The sequence below is a fragment of the Halictus rubicundus genome, chromosome 8 (assembly GCF_050948215.1).
Source record: "Halictus rubicundus isolate RS-2024b chromosome 8, iyHalRubi1_principal, whole genome shotgun sequence".
NCBI classification, from domain to species: domain Eukaryota; kingdom Metazoa; phylum Arthropoda; class Insecta; order Hymenoptera; family Halictidae; genus Halictus; species Halictus rubicundus.
This window is the reverse complement of record NC_135156.1, coordinates 11,003,185-11,021,662: the sequence shown is the minus strand read 5'-3', so window position 1 is coordinate 11,021,662 and position 18,478 is coordinate 11,003,185. Positions and strand designations below refer to the sequence as shown.

General features: G+C 42.8%; 1 protein-coding gene across 1 annotated transcript in view; it reads right to left on the bottom strand.

Moving 5' to 3' along the window:
• LOC143356284 (UNC93-like protein) overlaps window positions 1–18,478 on the bottom strand; it is a 51,450-nt gene that overhangs the window by 2,033 nt on the left and 30,939 nt on the right. Inside the window, exons 4-5 of the mRNA XM_076791840.1 lie at window positions 5,029–5,191; window positions 1,598–1,865 (exon numbers count right to left, since the gene is read on the bottom strand). Coding sequence (XP_076647955.1) covers window positions 1,598–1,865; window positions 5,029–5,191 — 431 coding nt within the window. The remainder of the gene's footprint in view (window positions 1–1,597; window positions 1,866–5,028; window positions 5,192–18,478) is intronic.

Sequence of the window (18,478 nt, the reverse complement as noted above, 5' to 3'; positions counted from 1 at the left end):
TTCTCATACCTAACCCACTTTCATCCCTCCACCTCTTGTGAAAAGTACAGTTTTCCCGTGCGAGTGTCTTTTGTTTAACCCGCCACTTTCGTCCCTCCAATTTTTATCTTTTACATTAGTTGCCTGTGTTAGTGTCTCCATTTCATCCCTACAATTTTTTTTTTAGTAATATTTTTATCCCGATAGGTGTCAAGTTTGTTCAACTTACAAGCATATCTTCACGTACCATAAAAGCCAACCACCGAGTACCACACCATAGGATGGAAGTCATTAAAGCGCGCTTAGGAGAGAGAGAGAATAGTAATATATGTATACTGCCCCTGGCAAAAAGGATGCAGCGAATTAAACAAGTAAACCGCTGCTTGGTAAATAATCCGGGAAAAAAGATGGTAGGAAGTTTTACAGATAAGATACATATTGCTGTTTAAATAGTGGTTAGAAGACAATCTGGTTACTGAGCATGCGAAGTATTAACACTCGCACGATAAACTAGAGGCAAATAGAAAATGAGTTTCTAAAACGAGTGTACGCGATAGTTTTGTTTACTAACGTCGAGTAGGCATCTCATTAGCTTTTCATTCGTACTCGCTTCTCAATGTTACGATCTATTCCATATTTACTAAGATCATTAATTCAGTAAGCAACCCTGGTGCACGGTAACGAAATGAATTCTCATAAACTCTAATCAACAAATTGATCTCTACTGCTGAATGTGTACCACTTTGAATTACAAATTAACTTCTATCGCCTCCGTAATGTTCCGAAACTGATATTCTAGCGAAGCGTGACGCCATCTTGAAAACGCTTCTTCGTAGTATCAATAGAACTAATTGATCACATATATTTTTCAACATAACTCCAATCAACAAATTAATCTTCACTGCTAAATATTTACAACTATGAACTACAAATTAACTTCTGTTGTTGATATTTTCCAAAATCGAAGTTCTAGAGGAGCACGACACCATCTTGGAAAAATCAATGATTTTACAGTACCCATAATAGAAAGTGGGCGAATATTTACCCAAGGAACCTACGATGGTTAATTCTAATTTTCTAGCAGTTATTAGGTATACGTATTAGATTCAATGAGAGGATCAATGCTGACCTCAAAGAAGTAGGTTCAAAAGTGTCTTTCAAATTTGCATTCCAACTTTTCTTGGCGGTTTCTAAAAGAACAAGGAGACTCTACTGCGAGGTGCATTAATGGTGTCTCGCTCTCCAAAACCGTGTAAATGTGCACAATGCTATACAAAAATATGCCATTATATTCAGGAGAGTCTATAGAATCATTCGTACAACGTTTCCGGTTAAAGCGGAACAAAATAAAGTTGAAAATTCGACTTTCCCTCCAATGTTTTAAATACCGAGTCCCACGAAGAAAAATAACTTTCCAATTTATTTTCAGTGCTGAGATCTCTAAGAATCGTCAACGTTGAAAAGTAAGATCTATAGTTAGAACGGATGGATAAAGATCCTTTGTATTTAATTTTCCGATAAAACGATGGTCCCAACGAGCGGACACCCTGCGGTACCAAGAAAACCGGACGGCAGGAGCGGTTGTTGGTGTTGTTCGACACGGTTCGAAGGCACTTACCATTAACTTGCGTCTGCCATACGGCGTCGCCGACTCCCCACAGTCCGGAAACAGTGTAAAACACGTAGGGGTTGTCGGGGTGCGGTTTCCAGTGGAGTAGCACGACGACAAGACTAGCGTGGACGATGGCGCCCAACGCCATCAGCGGCTGCCTGCCGACGAATTTCATTAGAGACCCGAAGACCACGGAACAGACAGCGTTCACCACACCGAAGCAGATCATTACGTAGCCCACACGGTGCACGCCCAACGCGCAGGAAATGTACGCCTTGAAACAGAAAAGAAAGACACGTCGGAACGTTAAACGCAATGGCATGGCGCGCGGCGGCGCCTTGATAATGTTCTCCGCCGAGATAGCAGGAGCTAATTCCGCCGGCCAAGATCATCCTCGTCGGCCAGCAGAATGTGTCCCATGGCGATATTCGATACCGAGAAAAACGAATGCATACACACACACGCGCGCGCGTCCAGATGAATACGAATTTTTATTGATTATCCCCAGGTTTACGCGATGCAACGCCGGCTCGGCTTTTACGGCTTCGATAAAAGTCACTTATCTCGCGTACGCCGGTGTCCGTGAATAAAGATCCGCCGATAAGGGAGATTCTGGTTATGAGTTATTCCAACTTCTACGGACTCCTTCGACGCCGAAGGCTCGGGTTAGGCGGCATTCAGACGCCGGATCATGGAGATATTAGGTTTATACGCCGCGGTTTTAAATGGGGATGCTCGCAGTCTGGATTCGAGCATGTTTTTCATTAAGATTGTACAGTTGCGAAGGAAAATCTTTCGGACAAGGGAACAGTGTATTGAAATACAGTTTTAGTTAGTCTTCCGCGTGGCACACGCGCTGAATTTGTTGTAGATTATTTTCGAGTGAGCCATTACCTCCAACGTCTGATTAATAAACTTTCTGTCGTATTTTTTTTTTTTTTTTTGTTGAACCATGAATTATATTTTTGATAATGGTTATTATCCGCGAGCAGGAAGATATTTTTGTGAATGATGTTGCGAAGAACAACTCTACTGAATATGCAACGTGGACAAGCTGGAAATGCTTTGATAAAAAGTGACTATTAGATTCGCTTGACATGACGCGAGATAAGATGGTGGGACCCGAGGAACGTAATGGTGATAGCTTCTGAGTGAGAAGCCTTGAGTTTTTTTTATTAATTTTGTGCGGAGCATAAGTCGACCTATCAAGATTACCTGCTGGAGCTACTTTGAAATGAAACTCTAATGAAGAATAAAATGAACATGTGCGTGGTAAATTGGCTTTTGGACCTACATAGTCAACTATCCTGTATAATTAGTTAGATCCGAAATTTAAAATTCTGCCAGTCTGGTAAATAATTCGCCACAACTACATTCATACTAATTAAAATGCTACTTCATTCTTTTATATTTCGGATCAATAGAAAGGCTGAAATCGTGACAGCCAATAAGGCATTCTTCTTTATATGCCCCTCTTCAAGGAACCATAATTCTTACAATTTTAAATATTTTGACTTGAAAAAATAATAGTGTGTGGTCCAAACAGCAGAGAATATGTATACAAAACTTCAATACGAAAGAGTTGTCTGATCTTTTTACAAAAATTTCCGAACAGGGCTGACAAAGCGACGCTTAAGACCAGAAGACCTTCAAACAAAGTCTACTAAATATAAAAGCGAGGCTTTTTTTCGGATGAAATAAAATTCTATTATTTTGTAATCGGTATGCAAGTATTAAAGTAAATGTGGCTGCAGGATAAATATAATTTTTCCTCTAATCGTTGTAGCTGTAGAGAAAATCGTAGGGGTTAAAGCAACTTTCAGGAATGATTCTCGTATCGAAATTCGCGATTGGAGAATCGATTTCTCGTCGGTGGAACTGAGAAAAGGCTCCGACTAACCCGAAGAAATTTCACTGGAATGGAAAGAACAGCAGGGATGCGTCTATGCGCTTTCATTCCGGCACGCGTGTGCGTGCGAGGAGCAAAGCGGCGCGGCGCGCGGCTACGCGCGTTCGATACGCGGAGCTGCGAAAAAAGGAACGAAGAAAAGAAGAAATACTGGTTCACGGGATTCCAGGTATGGAAGTGGTATCGGGGAATTGCTGCAAGAATAAGATTCTGTGCTATTTATAACATGTGGAACCAGCTGATTCAATGGGAGCCGGGCGTCTCGGGGATCCTGATGCCTTCCAGTAGCATTTATTTCTCCAATTACTTTATTCCTTGGCCATCTTGTTGTATATATATTTCGTCATCGAACTGGTTTCAAACAAGTTTGCCTTCCAAACTGTATCATTCCTTTTTTTTCCCACTCTTTTCCCTCTCCACCACCTCCTCCTCCTCCTCCTCCCCCTTCTGCTAACTCCTTATCCTCTATCTCTCGTCCTCTTCGTTTATCTCTTCCTCTCCCTCTCTTTCTTCTCCGCGCAACCAATCGTGGCATTATACAATTAATAATCCGAAGATGATTCGGTGGTTTAAACGGCCGAAGGATGATGCGTGCTTCGGTCTGATATTTGAGCGTATCTGTGATCAGCAGCATGTATTTCCGGAGAACAATTGCACGACCTCGCATGGCCGTTACGCATCATGAATCCGCCGTTCTGTATCCGGTTGGCATCCGGGTGATCCTAGTCAGTCTTTTTTCCTTTTTTTTTTTTCTTTTTCGTTGTTGTCGTTTGCTGTTGTGCGCTATTCGACGGGAGGATAATCGTTAATGACTCCAGGATGCCGGTTTCGGACGTCAGCTCCATCCAGAAACGTTTTTCGTGATCGAATTGATTGCCTTTTTGACTTTGAATCCGACAGGAAACTCGTTTGACTTTGTAATACTAAACGCGATCGCCGCCCCCCAGGGGATTCGCTCGCGGATTTTATCCGCGTGCTACGCCGTTTGAAATTAAATGGTCCAATTAGCTGCGATATTCCGTTCCCCGCAGATGAAAACGGAATCTCGTTTCTTCACCCTTTTTAGTACCGGTTCGATCGAATTTTTTCGATAATCGAATATGAATATTTTTATTTCTCGTTGCTAGACCGCGGATCTTATGATTTTACGTAGGAAGATTAAAAGAATCTATATATTATTTTCGTCTCACCGAGATTATTAAAAGAACGTACCTAGCCAACTCCGTTCGTTGCAATTGATGACGAAAAATATTTATTTTGCACGAATATGCATTCCTGAATTATCAATTCTGCTTGACTCTTCAGCAGAGGGGAGTACAGGATAATGTATGACAATTGTTCTCTTGAAACAGATAGCAGTAGGAGTTTAGCAACCGTCTACATTATTAAATATACATTAGACGCAGACATTATCGTTACGACTCTCATTGGAACGAAGTTGATGTACTTTTAATTAGTATTTTGTTGTGAAGGGTTTACACCGACTGCTTCATAGGATTTTCTTATGTAACAATTTTTAATGACTCACTTGTGTAAAGTCTGCCCCGATGAACGCCTGCTCCATGCCGATCCATACTGTGATCGGTATGAGAAGCTGCTGATACGGTTTCTTCAGTTGGTAAGCAGTTGCTGAGAGCAATTGTATACCACTGAGATCTTGGCTGTCGGCTCGCCGTTGCTTCTCACCGTACCTGAAAGAAAAGGAACAACATGTTACCATGTGTGTTTCACGAAATATTACATTTATAAGCTGCAATCGTTAACAGGTTCACCAACATGCGCATATGGCGACCATGATTTTTATTTTCATATTTTTCCCTAGGAAATCAAATTAACTTTGTAGATATCATATTTGATAAGAAGATACGTTGCAAGACGCTTAAAGTGTTAATGAGCCCTAACGAATTAAGAGGATATTCGTATAGAAACTATTTTCTCGAAACCGATCGTGGTCGACCGATCTCTTCGAACGAGGATATCACGTGTTTATATCATCAACCATAAAATCGGTAATTCGGAATTCCGGTGACATCAGGAAACGACCGCGTCGCGTGTATACAGCTCTATAGAAATCCGGGGACAATATCGACTGGATGACTCGAATGACTTGCCACGGGATATCGAAGATGAGCCCCACGCATGCTCGTAACAATCGGATACATTTCGACGTAATTTCCAGACGCAATTCGCCCGGTTCAATTTCCTGAACCGAAGGAGCCTTCTCAAAATTAAACTATGCAACGACGATTTTGCGGTACACATTCACGTGCTGGTATTACAGAAGCAGCATCACAGCCATCAACGTAATTATTGTTGCATTTAAGCCTGCAATTAGGGTAAAGCCTCGCGGTTCGTAGTCAATCATCTTCTACAAAATGATTCGTGGTTTCACGCTGCTTTCGTAGATTTCTCGTTTCTATGGAACCGTCCTCCCGGGATTAATTGATGGATGTCTCTGGACTTCTTCTTGGAAACATTGTTGTCCATTGTCGCAAAGTCTCTGTTCTTTAATTTCTGACATTACGCGTTATCGGTGGGCATATACAAACTGCGGATCTTCATGCAAAACAAAAATTTATTAATAGTTATGGGAGACTGGAAATAATGCAATAGTGAATTTACAATTCCTTTAATGGCTTCGCTATTTTTATCTTCGTAAACAGTCTAGTTACAAACACTCACGTTTTTATAGACGAATTTTGAAAAGGTAAAGTATTCTAATTCAAAAATTCAATACGTCCTTGTGAAACTCTCTTAAATTTTGAACTTTCATGTAGAAATTATGCCGCAAACTCATAGGAATTAGAACGCGCGAAAATTTCAGCGCATCAGTTTATTGCGCATCAGAATGAAACGTAATGAGTCTGCGACGCTCCGAATTTGAAAATCGTCGAATTTGCAACGCATCGAATTTGAAAATCGTCGGATTTCGAACGCGTCAAAATAAGACGCATCGAATTTTGCAACGCGCCAAATTCAAAACACGTAGCACAGTGACTAGAAAGCGTCGAATTTGAAACGCGTAGAAATTTGAGCGCGCCGAATTTGACGAGGTGTTGCGAAATTCCCGTTGAAATTGAAAAGAACAGTGCGCGCAGGTGGTTCCGATAGTCAAGAGTCCACGTCGATTCGGCCTGGCAAGGTTCTCCGGTTTCTCCATCGGGCGCGTTCTTCCATCTCGCGGATTGAGTCGCGCTGGTTACTCCGTTTCATGAAGGTTCGCCGCGTTCATTATACCCGCGGCGAAACCGGTTCCACTGTGTTTTCTTCGCGCTTGATTTTTTCCGTTGGTTTATTTGTCGCAATCGGTGAAAAACGTCGAATCCAGAACAGAAAAAGGAGCCGTCAGAGACCGCCGACAGATGTCCTCTTTCGGACGGTCAGCTTCCGGGGCAGCTGCTCCGTCGGCGGGACCGATAATTTTGCAGAAAGATCGCGGAAGTCCCTGGGCGAGAGCGTGCGTCCCGGCCCAAGAAAGTGAGGAATCGTAAAAGAGCCGTTCCGCAGAATCCGGTAAATTATCCCGAGCTAAATTTAGCAGCGGCTCGAACGCGATCCCAGTCCCCTGAAGATCGCCACGAAGCCGGTCTATAAGGATCCAGGATCCAGGTCCGACGCGAGGTTTCGGATTCGTCGGAAGGGCCCCCTTGCCAATGGATTCGCGAAATAAATCTGAATGGTAGCGTTAATACTCGAATCCTCCCCGATTCTCGAACCCGGACGGCATTCCAGCGAAACACGTTCGTTGTTTGAGTTTCTGAGCCTAATGCGCCTGGTCTCTCTCTCTCTCTCTCTCTCTCTCTCTCTCTCTCTCTCTCTCTCTCGCTTCTAGAACCCAACGGCCACGTGGTACCGGTCATTAACACTTAAAATGTTAGCGAACCCGGTTAGCGGTTTGCATTCGATTGTCGGGGAAGTTTGAAACCTCTTCGAGTTCTTTAACCGGCCGGTCTGCAGAGAGTCCGACAGATTAATGATACTACTCGCTACGTGGCAGAAGCTCGTCCATCAATATGGTCCACGTTTGGTCGGGTCCTATTATCACAGCAATTTAAACGCTCCCATGATGATGTTCGTGTTTAGAGATAACGTTACGTTAAGGCAGACAAAATTAAGCAATGTGTCTACCGTTTGTTTAACTGTCTGCAACCCTATTCTTACTGGCCAGGGTTCCGTTACATCTTTCTTTAGCTTTTTGTGTTTTAAAAAATCACCAAATATTTGCTCGTCTATGTTCTTAGAATATTATTCGATCATTTTTATTGTTACACGTTATCTTCATTTCGAGCTGTTGTTTGTTTCGCGAAATGGTAGTTTAGCTTCTGCGTCCTCTTTAAATTGCCAGAGCTTCAAGAAAATGGCGCAGGATATTTTACGGTGGACAAAGAATGTTCAGAGATCGGGCGCGTTTCATTACATTAGGAAAATGTAGTGAATTTAGAGAATGTCGAGAAAATTTTGCGTGAACGTTCCGAATTCTCATGAGAACGTTGTTACTGTCACGTTCCCCCCAAAATCGGCAGTGTCTCATCTCGGCCAACATCGGCGACAGTCTAACGATAGGGCGAGTCGCATAGAATGACGAAGAAACTTTATCGACAAAAGATTACAAGCCTGTTGTCGTATAAATATTATCGATACGAGGTCCGATCGCGAACATCGCGGCGAATGTCAACGCACCGGCGTAGCTCGCTCGCGTTCGTGTGCGTGCATACTGCCTAGAATGTGTCAGCTTGTAAACATTAAACAAGCCATCGGCTAATCTAGATACATAATTCAAGAATGCCTGACTCATAGTCCGGTACCGGTTGGGTCTTTCGCGACGAGCAGCAGAAGGAGGAGGAGACGAACAAGAAACCAAGCAGAGGAAAAAAAAAAAGGACAATATCTTGCCGATCGTAAATATGTCGCGGGTCTGGAATAAACTATTAGCCGTGGACCGTTAATCGGTCGTAAATGTATGCGCGAAAGCGAGGGAAACTTGCGTAAACCGCTCCCAGCGGACGACTGGCAGAAGCCTTTGACTTCTGTCGAATTCAAGGCCGATTGAGTCGTCGCCAGTTTATATTGAGTTACGGATTAACCGACACCGAGGATGTTTGCTCGCGCAGCTGACTGGTAAGTCAACTGCTTCCATCAACACCGGGGGTTTCGGATTGATTGAGACCGCCGGTGGAATCGATTCGATCTCACTCTGCCGACCCTTTATAGCACCCGTTTGTTCACTAGGATTTTGAGGAACCTAATTCCTAGAGACAGTGGACTTCTTATTTCTCAGTGAAACTCTTATTTCTCTCCCTTTCAGCCCTGAAGAGACAATGAACTTGGCTTTTTAGTGAAATCTACTGCGACAAAGCTTCTGGTTAGATAACAAGCGAGGCACGAACGAATTTGAACTGATACTAATTGCGAGGTTATAGTAAGGGAAAGATAACAACAGATAAATGCTGTTTATCATTCTTTGCTTATTTTGTGAATTTTTTTATTTGAAGGGATACTGGAGTTTGGTATTGTGTTGGAGTATTCGATAAATTCGCTCAAAACGTACCGTAGAAATCTAATACGGGCGCGATCAAAGCAACATGGACGGGTAAAAGTTAATCCATTGCGGTATAAATTACTTTCCGTTTCCTCGGCGCTGAAACCGAAACTGTAACCGCATGTGGAAACGAAACTAAAATTATGTAACGTATCTCTAATGTGCGATCAAATATTAGGTTGCGTGCGCAGGGGCTCTATCCGCTAGAGTACATCTCTTGCAAATTCAAGTTTTCGAAGGCTGAACTTTCTTCATCGTCTCATTTAGCATTTTACATCATCGTTCTACCAATTATAGTGCGCATGACTATGCAGCGGATGTTTGCGTATTCGGGACGCGAACAGGTTTTGTTGAGAAACGGTGAAATTTGCGATAGTTAATCATTTAATACCGTAGCTACCAGGCGAAGCGTTTGTAATAATATTTAGAACGACTTTTTTTCATCCTACGTTCATACATGAGCGAATTTATTGACAAATTTCCTTCATGGTTCTACAATTTAAGCATTGCTTGTGTTAACTTGTTGCAACCCTAAGCACACTTTCATGTCAAACCATTATATAAAAAAAAAAGAATTTAGTAACAGTAAAATGAACAATTTGGTATATCTACTGGTAACAGTCAGTGGTAGTTGCATCATGCTTCTCCTGTAAAAATCTCCACGCTTATCACTAACAATGGAATCTGATCTTGGCGTATTTCCCGTTCAAAGCTTTCGTAATGATTAGATTAAGAAATGAATGGAGCGCATGCAAAACAGTAGAAACATTCAAAGATTGTACAAATAGTGCTATACCCAGCTTATTCAAATTATTAACACTGCCACTATTCCTCGAACCCCACTCTCAAAATTCTAATAAAATACTTCAAAATAATTAAAATAGCCATTACCAGACTGCGGGTATATCCAGCGGCAGTGGGGACAGTTCTGGGACTTTTATCGGCTAGGCATTTGGGACAGTGAACACTGTACATGTATTTTATGTAGCAGTGGTTGTACGGTAAACGCACAGAAAATTGTTTTATTCAAGAAACACTCACAGCCGCGGAACATACAAGGCAGTTCTTCTAAGTAGTTTCTCGATCGCTTCAGACTGTAAATGTTTATGCGGCTTCTGTGCCTTGCAATTATCGCAGGCAATTTTTATTGCGTGCAAAAAATTGCCGAGCATCAACGATGCTAAAGGGGGATCGAATTAGTCGACTATGATCAAAGAAAAGAACATCGAGGCGTTATTTCCGTGTCCGTAAAAGGAATCGCGTTACATGCGACGCGGGTAGCGCCGCCGCGCCGTTTGCGGAATGAAAGGGGAGTGAAAACCCGACGTGATTAACTGCCATTAACGTTATCCTCGATAGCGCTCGTAACAATGCAGCAAGGTCGCCGCGGTATCTCGGTTTTATCTCGAAATGAAAGGATACGAAGCAGCGATAGGCTGTACACAGTATAGTATGGCACAGGGAATCGGAAACGCTGCGCGTCTCGTCCCGCTAGAAGAGATTCTGTGCTGTTCGAGAACAGGGAGAGTGAGGGACTGGCTGTGCTGGACCGTTATAGTAATTCATCTGCTGTTGGCAGGACGGTGTTGATTCGGGAAACGGTTCGCCATGATCACTCCGACAACCTGTGGCACAGGTGGGAAAGAGAGAGACAGGGACACCCGTCGTTGATCTAACGTGTTCGCGTCTTATGTAATGACGGCTGCTCTCACAGAGTACAGGGACGTTACAGAACTGGCAGTGTTACAGGAATACTGGACGTGGCGGAGTAAACGAAGGATTTCTCGATCTGTTATTACCGGGCTTCGATGGGAACAGTTATCTCTCGTTTTGCAAAAATATTCTGCTCGAACATGCACGTTTCAAGACACAAATTCGTTCCTCGTGTCTTTCAAGTACATTTCATGCTGGTCCCGTTCAAATTCCTTTGGAACAACCGCTTTCCTTTACTGGAACTTTGGAGTTTGTGTTATTCTAGTCAAGATATATATTTTTCAACACCTTACGAATTTTTGTGCAAAGTTGAACAATTTTCAATTACAAAGGGTGAAAACCCTTTTCCACTTCAGCCGTCATCGAAGAGTACAACTCAATTATTTAACTTATTTAATTCAAGCCAAATGTTACAGTCCCCCAACTATACAGTAGTCAGAAACGTTTATTTTCTGAACATTAACTAGTAGACTCTGGCTTCTCATGTAAAATGAAAATGTTCTAGGTCAATTGTGAAGCACAGAATGTACTTCTTGGTTTAATAATTTTAGTATGTCCAAAATGGTGGTAGCAATGTTCCTCAATATTTCCAAATGTATTCACCGTTTTGTGTTTCATCTATTCTTTTCGTAAATGCATAAAATCCGCAGTATATTACTAATATTATTAACGCTAATAACAAACAGTCCAGGTGATCTGTTCAGTAAGAGGATGATACAGGAATAACTTTTACGTTCGCGGAATATTGCGAAGAATAAGACATCGTCTTTGCTGTCGAGCAAAATAGAGTTAGCAACGATTCTGCAACTGTTACTGGTTTTCTATACCACTTACTATCGAGTGGCTTATATGAAATGTAATTAGATACTGTTGCACGTGCGTGTGGCTGCCACGGAGTGATAGAGTCAGCCTCGTATTATTCAGTCGGCATAATAGGCACGGGGCCTTTCTATTTGCATATAATTCTCCAGCGACTGAGAGAGGCAAGTATCATCGGAACACTGTGTAGCCGACGACGACGAAGACGACGACGACGACGACGACGACGATGTTCGAATGATTCTTCCAGGTCCTCACAATAAATTGTCCGTGTATGAACGGCAAGATTCACTGGCACAGCTCGTATCCACCGTTAATCCACTCGTGAATTCAGATCTGAACATAATTCATGAATGTTGAATGGTATTCCAAACGGTAAACGTTTAGACATGTTGAAACGCGACTCTTAAGATCGGATTCTGAAATATGACGATTCAATTGGATCGTGTATCCAATCGTATCATTCGTTAATTTTTCAAATATTCTTCAAATTACATGTTTAAGTTGTTTGAATGCATAGTTGTATTCATTCTTTCCTTCGTAGCCAATAATAGAGATTGAAGCAATTAATTTGCTGTTCTCGTAAAATTGATGAAGTTCATTTTGTACAATCAAAAAACGACACTGAACTCGACACCGTCGGTTTCAGATTTTTTTTTATTATACTATGATTGAAATTATCGTAGCGCTTTCGAATACGAATCGTTGAATAAATTTCTTTATTCAAACACATAGCATGATATTTTTATCGAATAGACATATGAAAAAAGAAAATAAAATAAAATTGAATAAAACGCAGTGTTTACCTGTGCGACAGGTTTAGTACAATAGCAGCTACATTTTTCGGTCATGTTTTCTTCTCAGTTCCATACTGTTCGCGTTCCATTTTGAGGGAAGTCTGCTCCACAAAAGCCGGTAGAATGCTGCTCGCAATCGGCGACACGCGAAGACGCGCGGAAAACAATTGGAGAGCATAAAAAAGGTAATTTATCCTCGCAGGTGCATAATTTCTAATAAAATCGCTGTTAACAGCGTCCGCGCAGGATAATTTATGTGACAACGTAATTAGTGACGGAAAAATGCCGTCGAGTACACGGTCGTATTAAATTCATTATGGTAGCGAGTCAGCCGACAGTTATTTTTATTGACGCGGCGGATCGATCATCGGCGGCCGTTTAACTCGATTCAAAGATCGACGTATACGATTATGAATCGATTGTTCCGAGAACAGGGAGTCTAGAATGATTGCGCGCCGCATTCCTGCGCAGTTAAAGGAGAAATGCATCCCACGGAATGAATCGTAAAACGATTAGCATTATCAATCCGAGTGCAAGCGAAAAACTCTTTCATGTAGTTCTGAAAACAATGTTGAACTTAACGCCGCGTTTATATGCTAGTTGAATGCACCTTGCGAAATGCATATAGACGACAGACATCTAAAATGTAAAGAGGAAAGACATTGCCGTCTCTCGGTCGCTATTCATGCTGCGATCGAGGGGCGCCAGACAGGTGCAAAGGGTTAAATTCTACTACGAAATAATGAATCAGTTGTTGGCAGATGTGACACATGTGGCAAACGCATTTTTAGCAGATTTCAACGCGTCAAAATAAAACGCACTGAGCTCGCATCCCGCCGAATTTGCAGTGCGTTAAATTTCAATGTCGTCGAATTTGATAGCGTGAAAATTTCAGTGCGCCGAAGCAAAACGCATTGTCTCGGCAACGCGCCGAATCTACAGTGAACCGAATTAGAAAATTGTCGAATTCGCAACACGCCGAATTTGAAAATCGCCAAATTTGCAGTGCGTTAAATTTCAATGTCGCCGAATTTGATAGCGTGGAAATTTCAGTGCGCCGAATTAAAACGCATTGTCTCGGCAACGCGCCGAATCTACAATACACCGAATTTGAAAATTGTCGAATTCGCAACACGCCGGATTTCCAACGCGCCGAATTTGAAAATCGTCGAATTTGCAGTGCGTTAAAAATTCAAAATCGCCGAATTTGATAGCGTGGAAATTTCAGTGCGCCGAATTAAAACGCATTGTCTGGGCAACGCGCCGAATCTACAATACACCGAATTTGAAAATTGTCGAATTCGCAACACGCCGGATTTCCAACGCGCCGAATTTGAAAATCGTCGAATTTGCAGTGCGTTAAAAATTCAAAATCGCCGAATTTGATAGCGTGGAAATTTCAGTGCGCCGAAGTAAAACGCATTGTCTCGGCAACGCGCCGAATCTACAGTGAACCGAGTTTGAAAATTGTCGAATTCGCAACACGCCGAATTTGAAAATCGCCGAATTCGCAGTGCGTTAAATTTCAATATCGCCGAATTCGATAGCGTGGAAATTTCAGTGCGCCGAAGTAAAACGCATTGTCTTGGCAACGCGCCGAATCTACAGTGAACCGAGTTTGAAAATTGTCGAATTCGCAACACGCCGAATTTGAAAATCGCCGAATTCGCAGTGCGTTAAATTTCAATATCGCCGAATTCGATAGCGTGGAAATTTCAGTGCGCCGAAGTAAAACGCATCGTCTCGTCAACGCGCCGAATCTACAATACACCGAATTTGAAAATTGTCGAATTCGCAACACGCCGAATTTGCAACGCGCCAAATTAAAAAATTGTCGAATTTGAACGCGCCGAAAATGAAGCGCGTAGAAATGTCAGCGCATCGAATCAGACATCGCGTCAAAATAGGACGCGGTGAGTTTGCAACGCGCCGACTTTCAAACGCGTCATAATTGCTACACCTGTACGAAGCCTGCAAGATTCCACAACAGCTTTTCCGAAAAGCGATTTCCGCGCGTGATTCTGTAAACAGTGTTTCCCGTTCGAACGGATTTACCGGTCATCGTTGTCCCGGTTTCGCACGCACCGGGCCAATAAATGTCGGGCTTGCGAACTCGTTGATATCGGCAGGTGAGGCGGTGTCCGCGATGAATCGAATGTTCATCGGAGCGCAAAATCCCGGAAATCGAAAGTACGTCAAGTGTTCGCGGCTCGAGAGATACACACCTTTCTCTCGGTCGTTTTTAGCACGGGACAAAGGAGGCGGCAGGTATGCTGTTCGGCAGCATTGGTGGCCGCGAACATACTTGTCCGCGTCCGCACAAAGAGAGCCAACGGAGAGAACAGAGAACAGGTCCGGGAACGGTGTTTGTGCGACAGGCGCGACGATCAACAGGCAACGGCGCAACCAACGAACACGGAAATAACACGCCGTCTTGGTCTTGGCGGAGGAAAACGACAATTTTTCTAAATCGCTCCGATATTATGCGCTACAATCGTCAAGCCGATTGCAATCATCAACGCGCGTTTTGCCGCGTATCGGATCCCTATGAATGAAGTCTCGCCGCCCGGTAATACTGTATGCAACGGCTCGCCTTTACGTAATTCATAAAGGATCATCAGATTTGCATTCTAATGGCACTTTTTATTCGCGAAACACGGCCATAAATATTTACGCAGCGACGACCGACGATCTGTCTGTGATTCAACCGGCCTATGCATCATCCCGTTCCTTTTCTCCCTCCCCCCTCCGATTGCTTATCGGTGTTTGTTTATATGTATATACGACGGACGCCGCGAGCCGCGTCGGTGCCGATCTCCTCGCGCGAGCGCAGATTTACTTTTACTTGTCACGATCCGCTGATAAATGGATCGCGGATTTCACGCGTTCTTTCAGCGATCGCGCGATCTGCGAACGGTCGATTTGAAATATTATCACGTTCGACGTAACCTGCGGACGTCTCGCACCTCGCGGGGGCACAACGAACGTTTTAACGGCCACAATAAACGGTTCTCTTTTATGGACTAGGCGCGATTATCCTTTCAAAATCTGCTTCCTGGTTAATCGTGCCGCCCATTTTTTTTTTCATGTGCTAGATTATTTACGAAGGTTTCATGGAAAATCGCCGGGGCGAAGTGAGCTGGAATTTACGTGCCGTAAAAGTAGCGGAATTACTTTTCCATTTGTTTATAGTAATTTATGATATTCTTGAAGCAGTACCTGTTAGGCGTTGCGGTTCGCACTTGAGGGAACAGAACAATTGAATTTTTAGACGATCATTTTGCACAGTCTATAATAGAGAGACGTTTATTATGGCAACGCTCCATATACTTCCTGGTTAATTATATTTTTAAAAAGGAAATCTGGTTTATGAACACCTTCTATGGAGAATCGTCTTAGAAATATAAGGAGCGAACAAGTAGGTGTATTTCCGTGTGACAGTAACGAACATATTTTTCTATTTCTTCAAATAAACGCTCAGTGAACTTTTGTATTTACGTAAGGGCATTCAATTCATTTTTGTATCAATTGCAAAGATTCCAATGAAACTAACGAAAAGCAAAGAGAACAAGAACAATAGAGCAAGCACAGATCTTAAGAGCTATTCAAAACTGATCCATCCGACCGGAAGTTACCGCTAAGGAAACTACACGTGCAATTTCCTTACAGAGTAATGATATGAATCATGAAGCTTGTGTAATAAATGTAATTGTACCTGTAACACATGTAATCTAGTTTGAAACCTGCATTAGGTGTCATTGTTTGTTTCCCCGAAATCGGAGTTTCAAGAAGACTTATATTAACAAAGATGCTTCTTATGATTAGACAGCGAATTATGTGCAGTTATAACGACAATTCGCTAGTGAAAATTACAACAGTGAACCAATATTGTGTGCACCACCTCGAATTTATCGATATTATTAAAAAGTAGCTGATTGTCATCTGTTTCCTACAACTGGCGCAGACAATTTTTACTTTGCATGTGAATCCAGAGTCGATTATTATTATTTCGATTCTTCCGTATACTTGACATTGTTAATCCCTCATTTGTCGTTATGTTATCAGTAGACTGCGGATTCTTATGCAAATAAAAATTCTCTGCATTCATTGATAAGATAGAAGAGTTTCTTGATCAGTTCAATCGGTTAAAAAGAATACTTCTACATTCGCTACGTTGCTTCTACATTCTTTAAATGTTCGTCGTGTTTTGCGTTTACTTATACTTGTCATATATGCATACGATCTGCAGTTTAATTATCCATACGAGATGTCTTCCAAGAATCCTTATGCGTGGGTTGCCAGGAGAACTTTCGTGAGACAATGAAGTCACTAGTTCATGGCATTTAAGCATGAAACCCTAGGCCATTGACCCTCCAGCGAGTTCTAGGCCTACGCCGGAGGCATTTCTGACCCACGCTGATACTTCCCTACAGTTTTCTTTAGATATAAGACGATGGGCCGGGACTTTCTAATTTCGAAATAAAAAGCGTCGTCTTATATCGGAGTACAATCGTTTGTATTGACCGCTACGCGTCACGAATGACTCCGGCATGGGATACGGAGGGTTAAACCAAGGTCGCCAGGTGAGGGGAGGGAGCACGAATCGAGGGGAAAAACTTACCCCCTCTCTGCCAGTACCGGAGTATGCGCGACAGAGACGGAACGCGTCACGTGACCGGGCCGCGGTGGAAGCGTGGGGGAATAATGCGGTAGAAGGGGAAATTAGAGTGGGGGAACAAGTCTTGATCCGGCAACACTGGGTTAACACTAGAATGCTACAACCGTGTATCCGCGATTGTGAATGGTCATAGATTTTTCAGTCGGCACGCTGAATCACAACGTGCCCGTCGAATTCGCCGGTTAGATTAGGCGATAGAGGTATCGTTCCTGTTTCATGTCCGCTATCTTTCGATCTAACGAAGCGGAAGGTCAGAGGCATTAATTACCGACAGAAGTCGGTGGATCTATGCAAATGGCCGTGCCGGTATGCATCGGACTGGGGAAACGTCATGCGAAAACCAGTGCGGCTAAGGTTGTTGCATATAAAATGTCCGATTTTTAACAGCGACGTGAAAGGAGCCGACTTTTTTCTAGATAAAGTTGTTGATCAAAGTAAGCAACATTATATTACGGTAGAAACTGAATTTCTTGGCCTGAACTTGATTTCAAAGAAAAATTAGATATCTAAATAAAAACTGAAGATAGGACCTTGCGGATCAGCTTAGTACCTTAAAATTATGTGTATACTAATCTTGTAGACTGTAATACTCGGTCTTCACTCAAAATAAAAATTTTCTACGTCGATTGTAAGGATCGCAAGTTAAATAATACTGTACTCGTGTAAGGGAATGTGCAATGTCTTCTAAACTAATATAAGCAACGTCCTCAAATTCTTCAAATGCTTCATAGTTTCGTATTGCATTCGTCATTGTCATAAACCCATAAATTCGCAGCCTAGTAAAAATCGGTGATTTCGCATGCAACATAACAGGACGGCAAACGGCGGACGCGCGAAGCTTCTAATATTTTGAAATCGCAGATGATTAGGCGTTGCTGACATCCGGACAGGCGAACGTCCTTGGTACGGTAATACGTACTGTTATAAATGGCGAAAATAATGGCACGGACCATCGCGGTATTCAAATGTAAATAAGGACGGACGGTGCGTGTGCCCGATCGATGAAACTTCGCCAGCCACAAATCTTCTGGTTCGTAACAGACGTTCGAAATTTCTACGAGCGACAGGTACCATCAGGGTCAAAATGACGTATCTCTGACAGGCCAGGCCGTTTATACAATTCGATTACTGCCGAAAACCATTCGACCTGGCTGCTTCGACGCCTGCCATAACACGACTTCCTCGTGGAGCCTTGGCGTTAACGGTATTCGCCGGGGAATATGTACAGCCAATATTTTTGTGTCTGCACGAATACCGGGACTGAAATGTCACTTAGATCGGCACAGACACTTTTCCTTTGCCGCTGGCGTCGTAGAGCCGTAGAGAAACAAAACACGAACGTCGGTCGCGTCGACGCGGTAATGCTAATTCCGTGAGAGAACTTTTTTCAGAACATTTTGGTAAAATTGCTGTGGAATGTCCTCTTTTATTA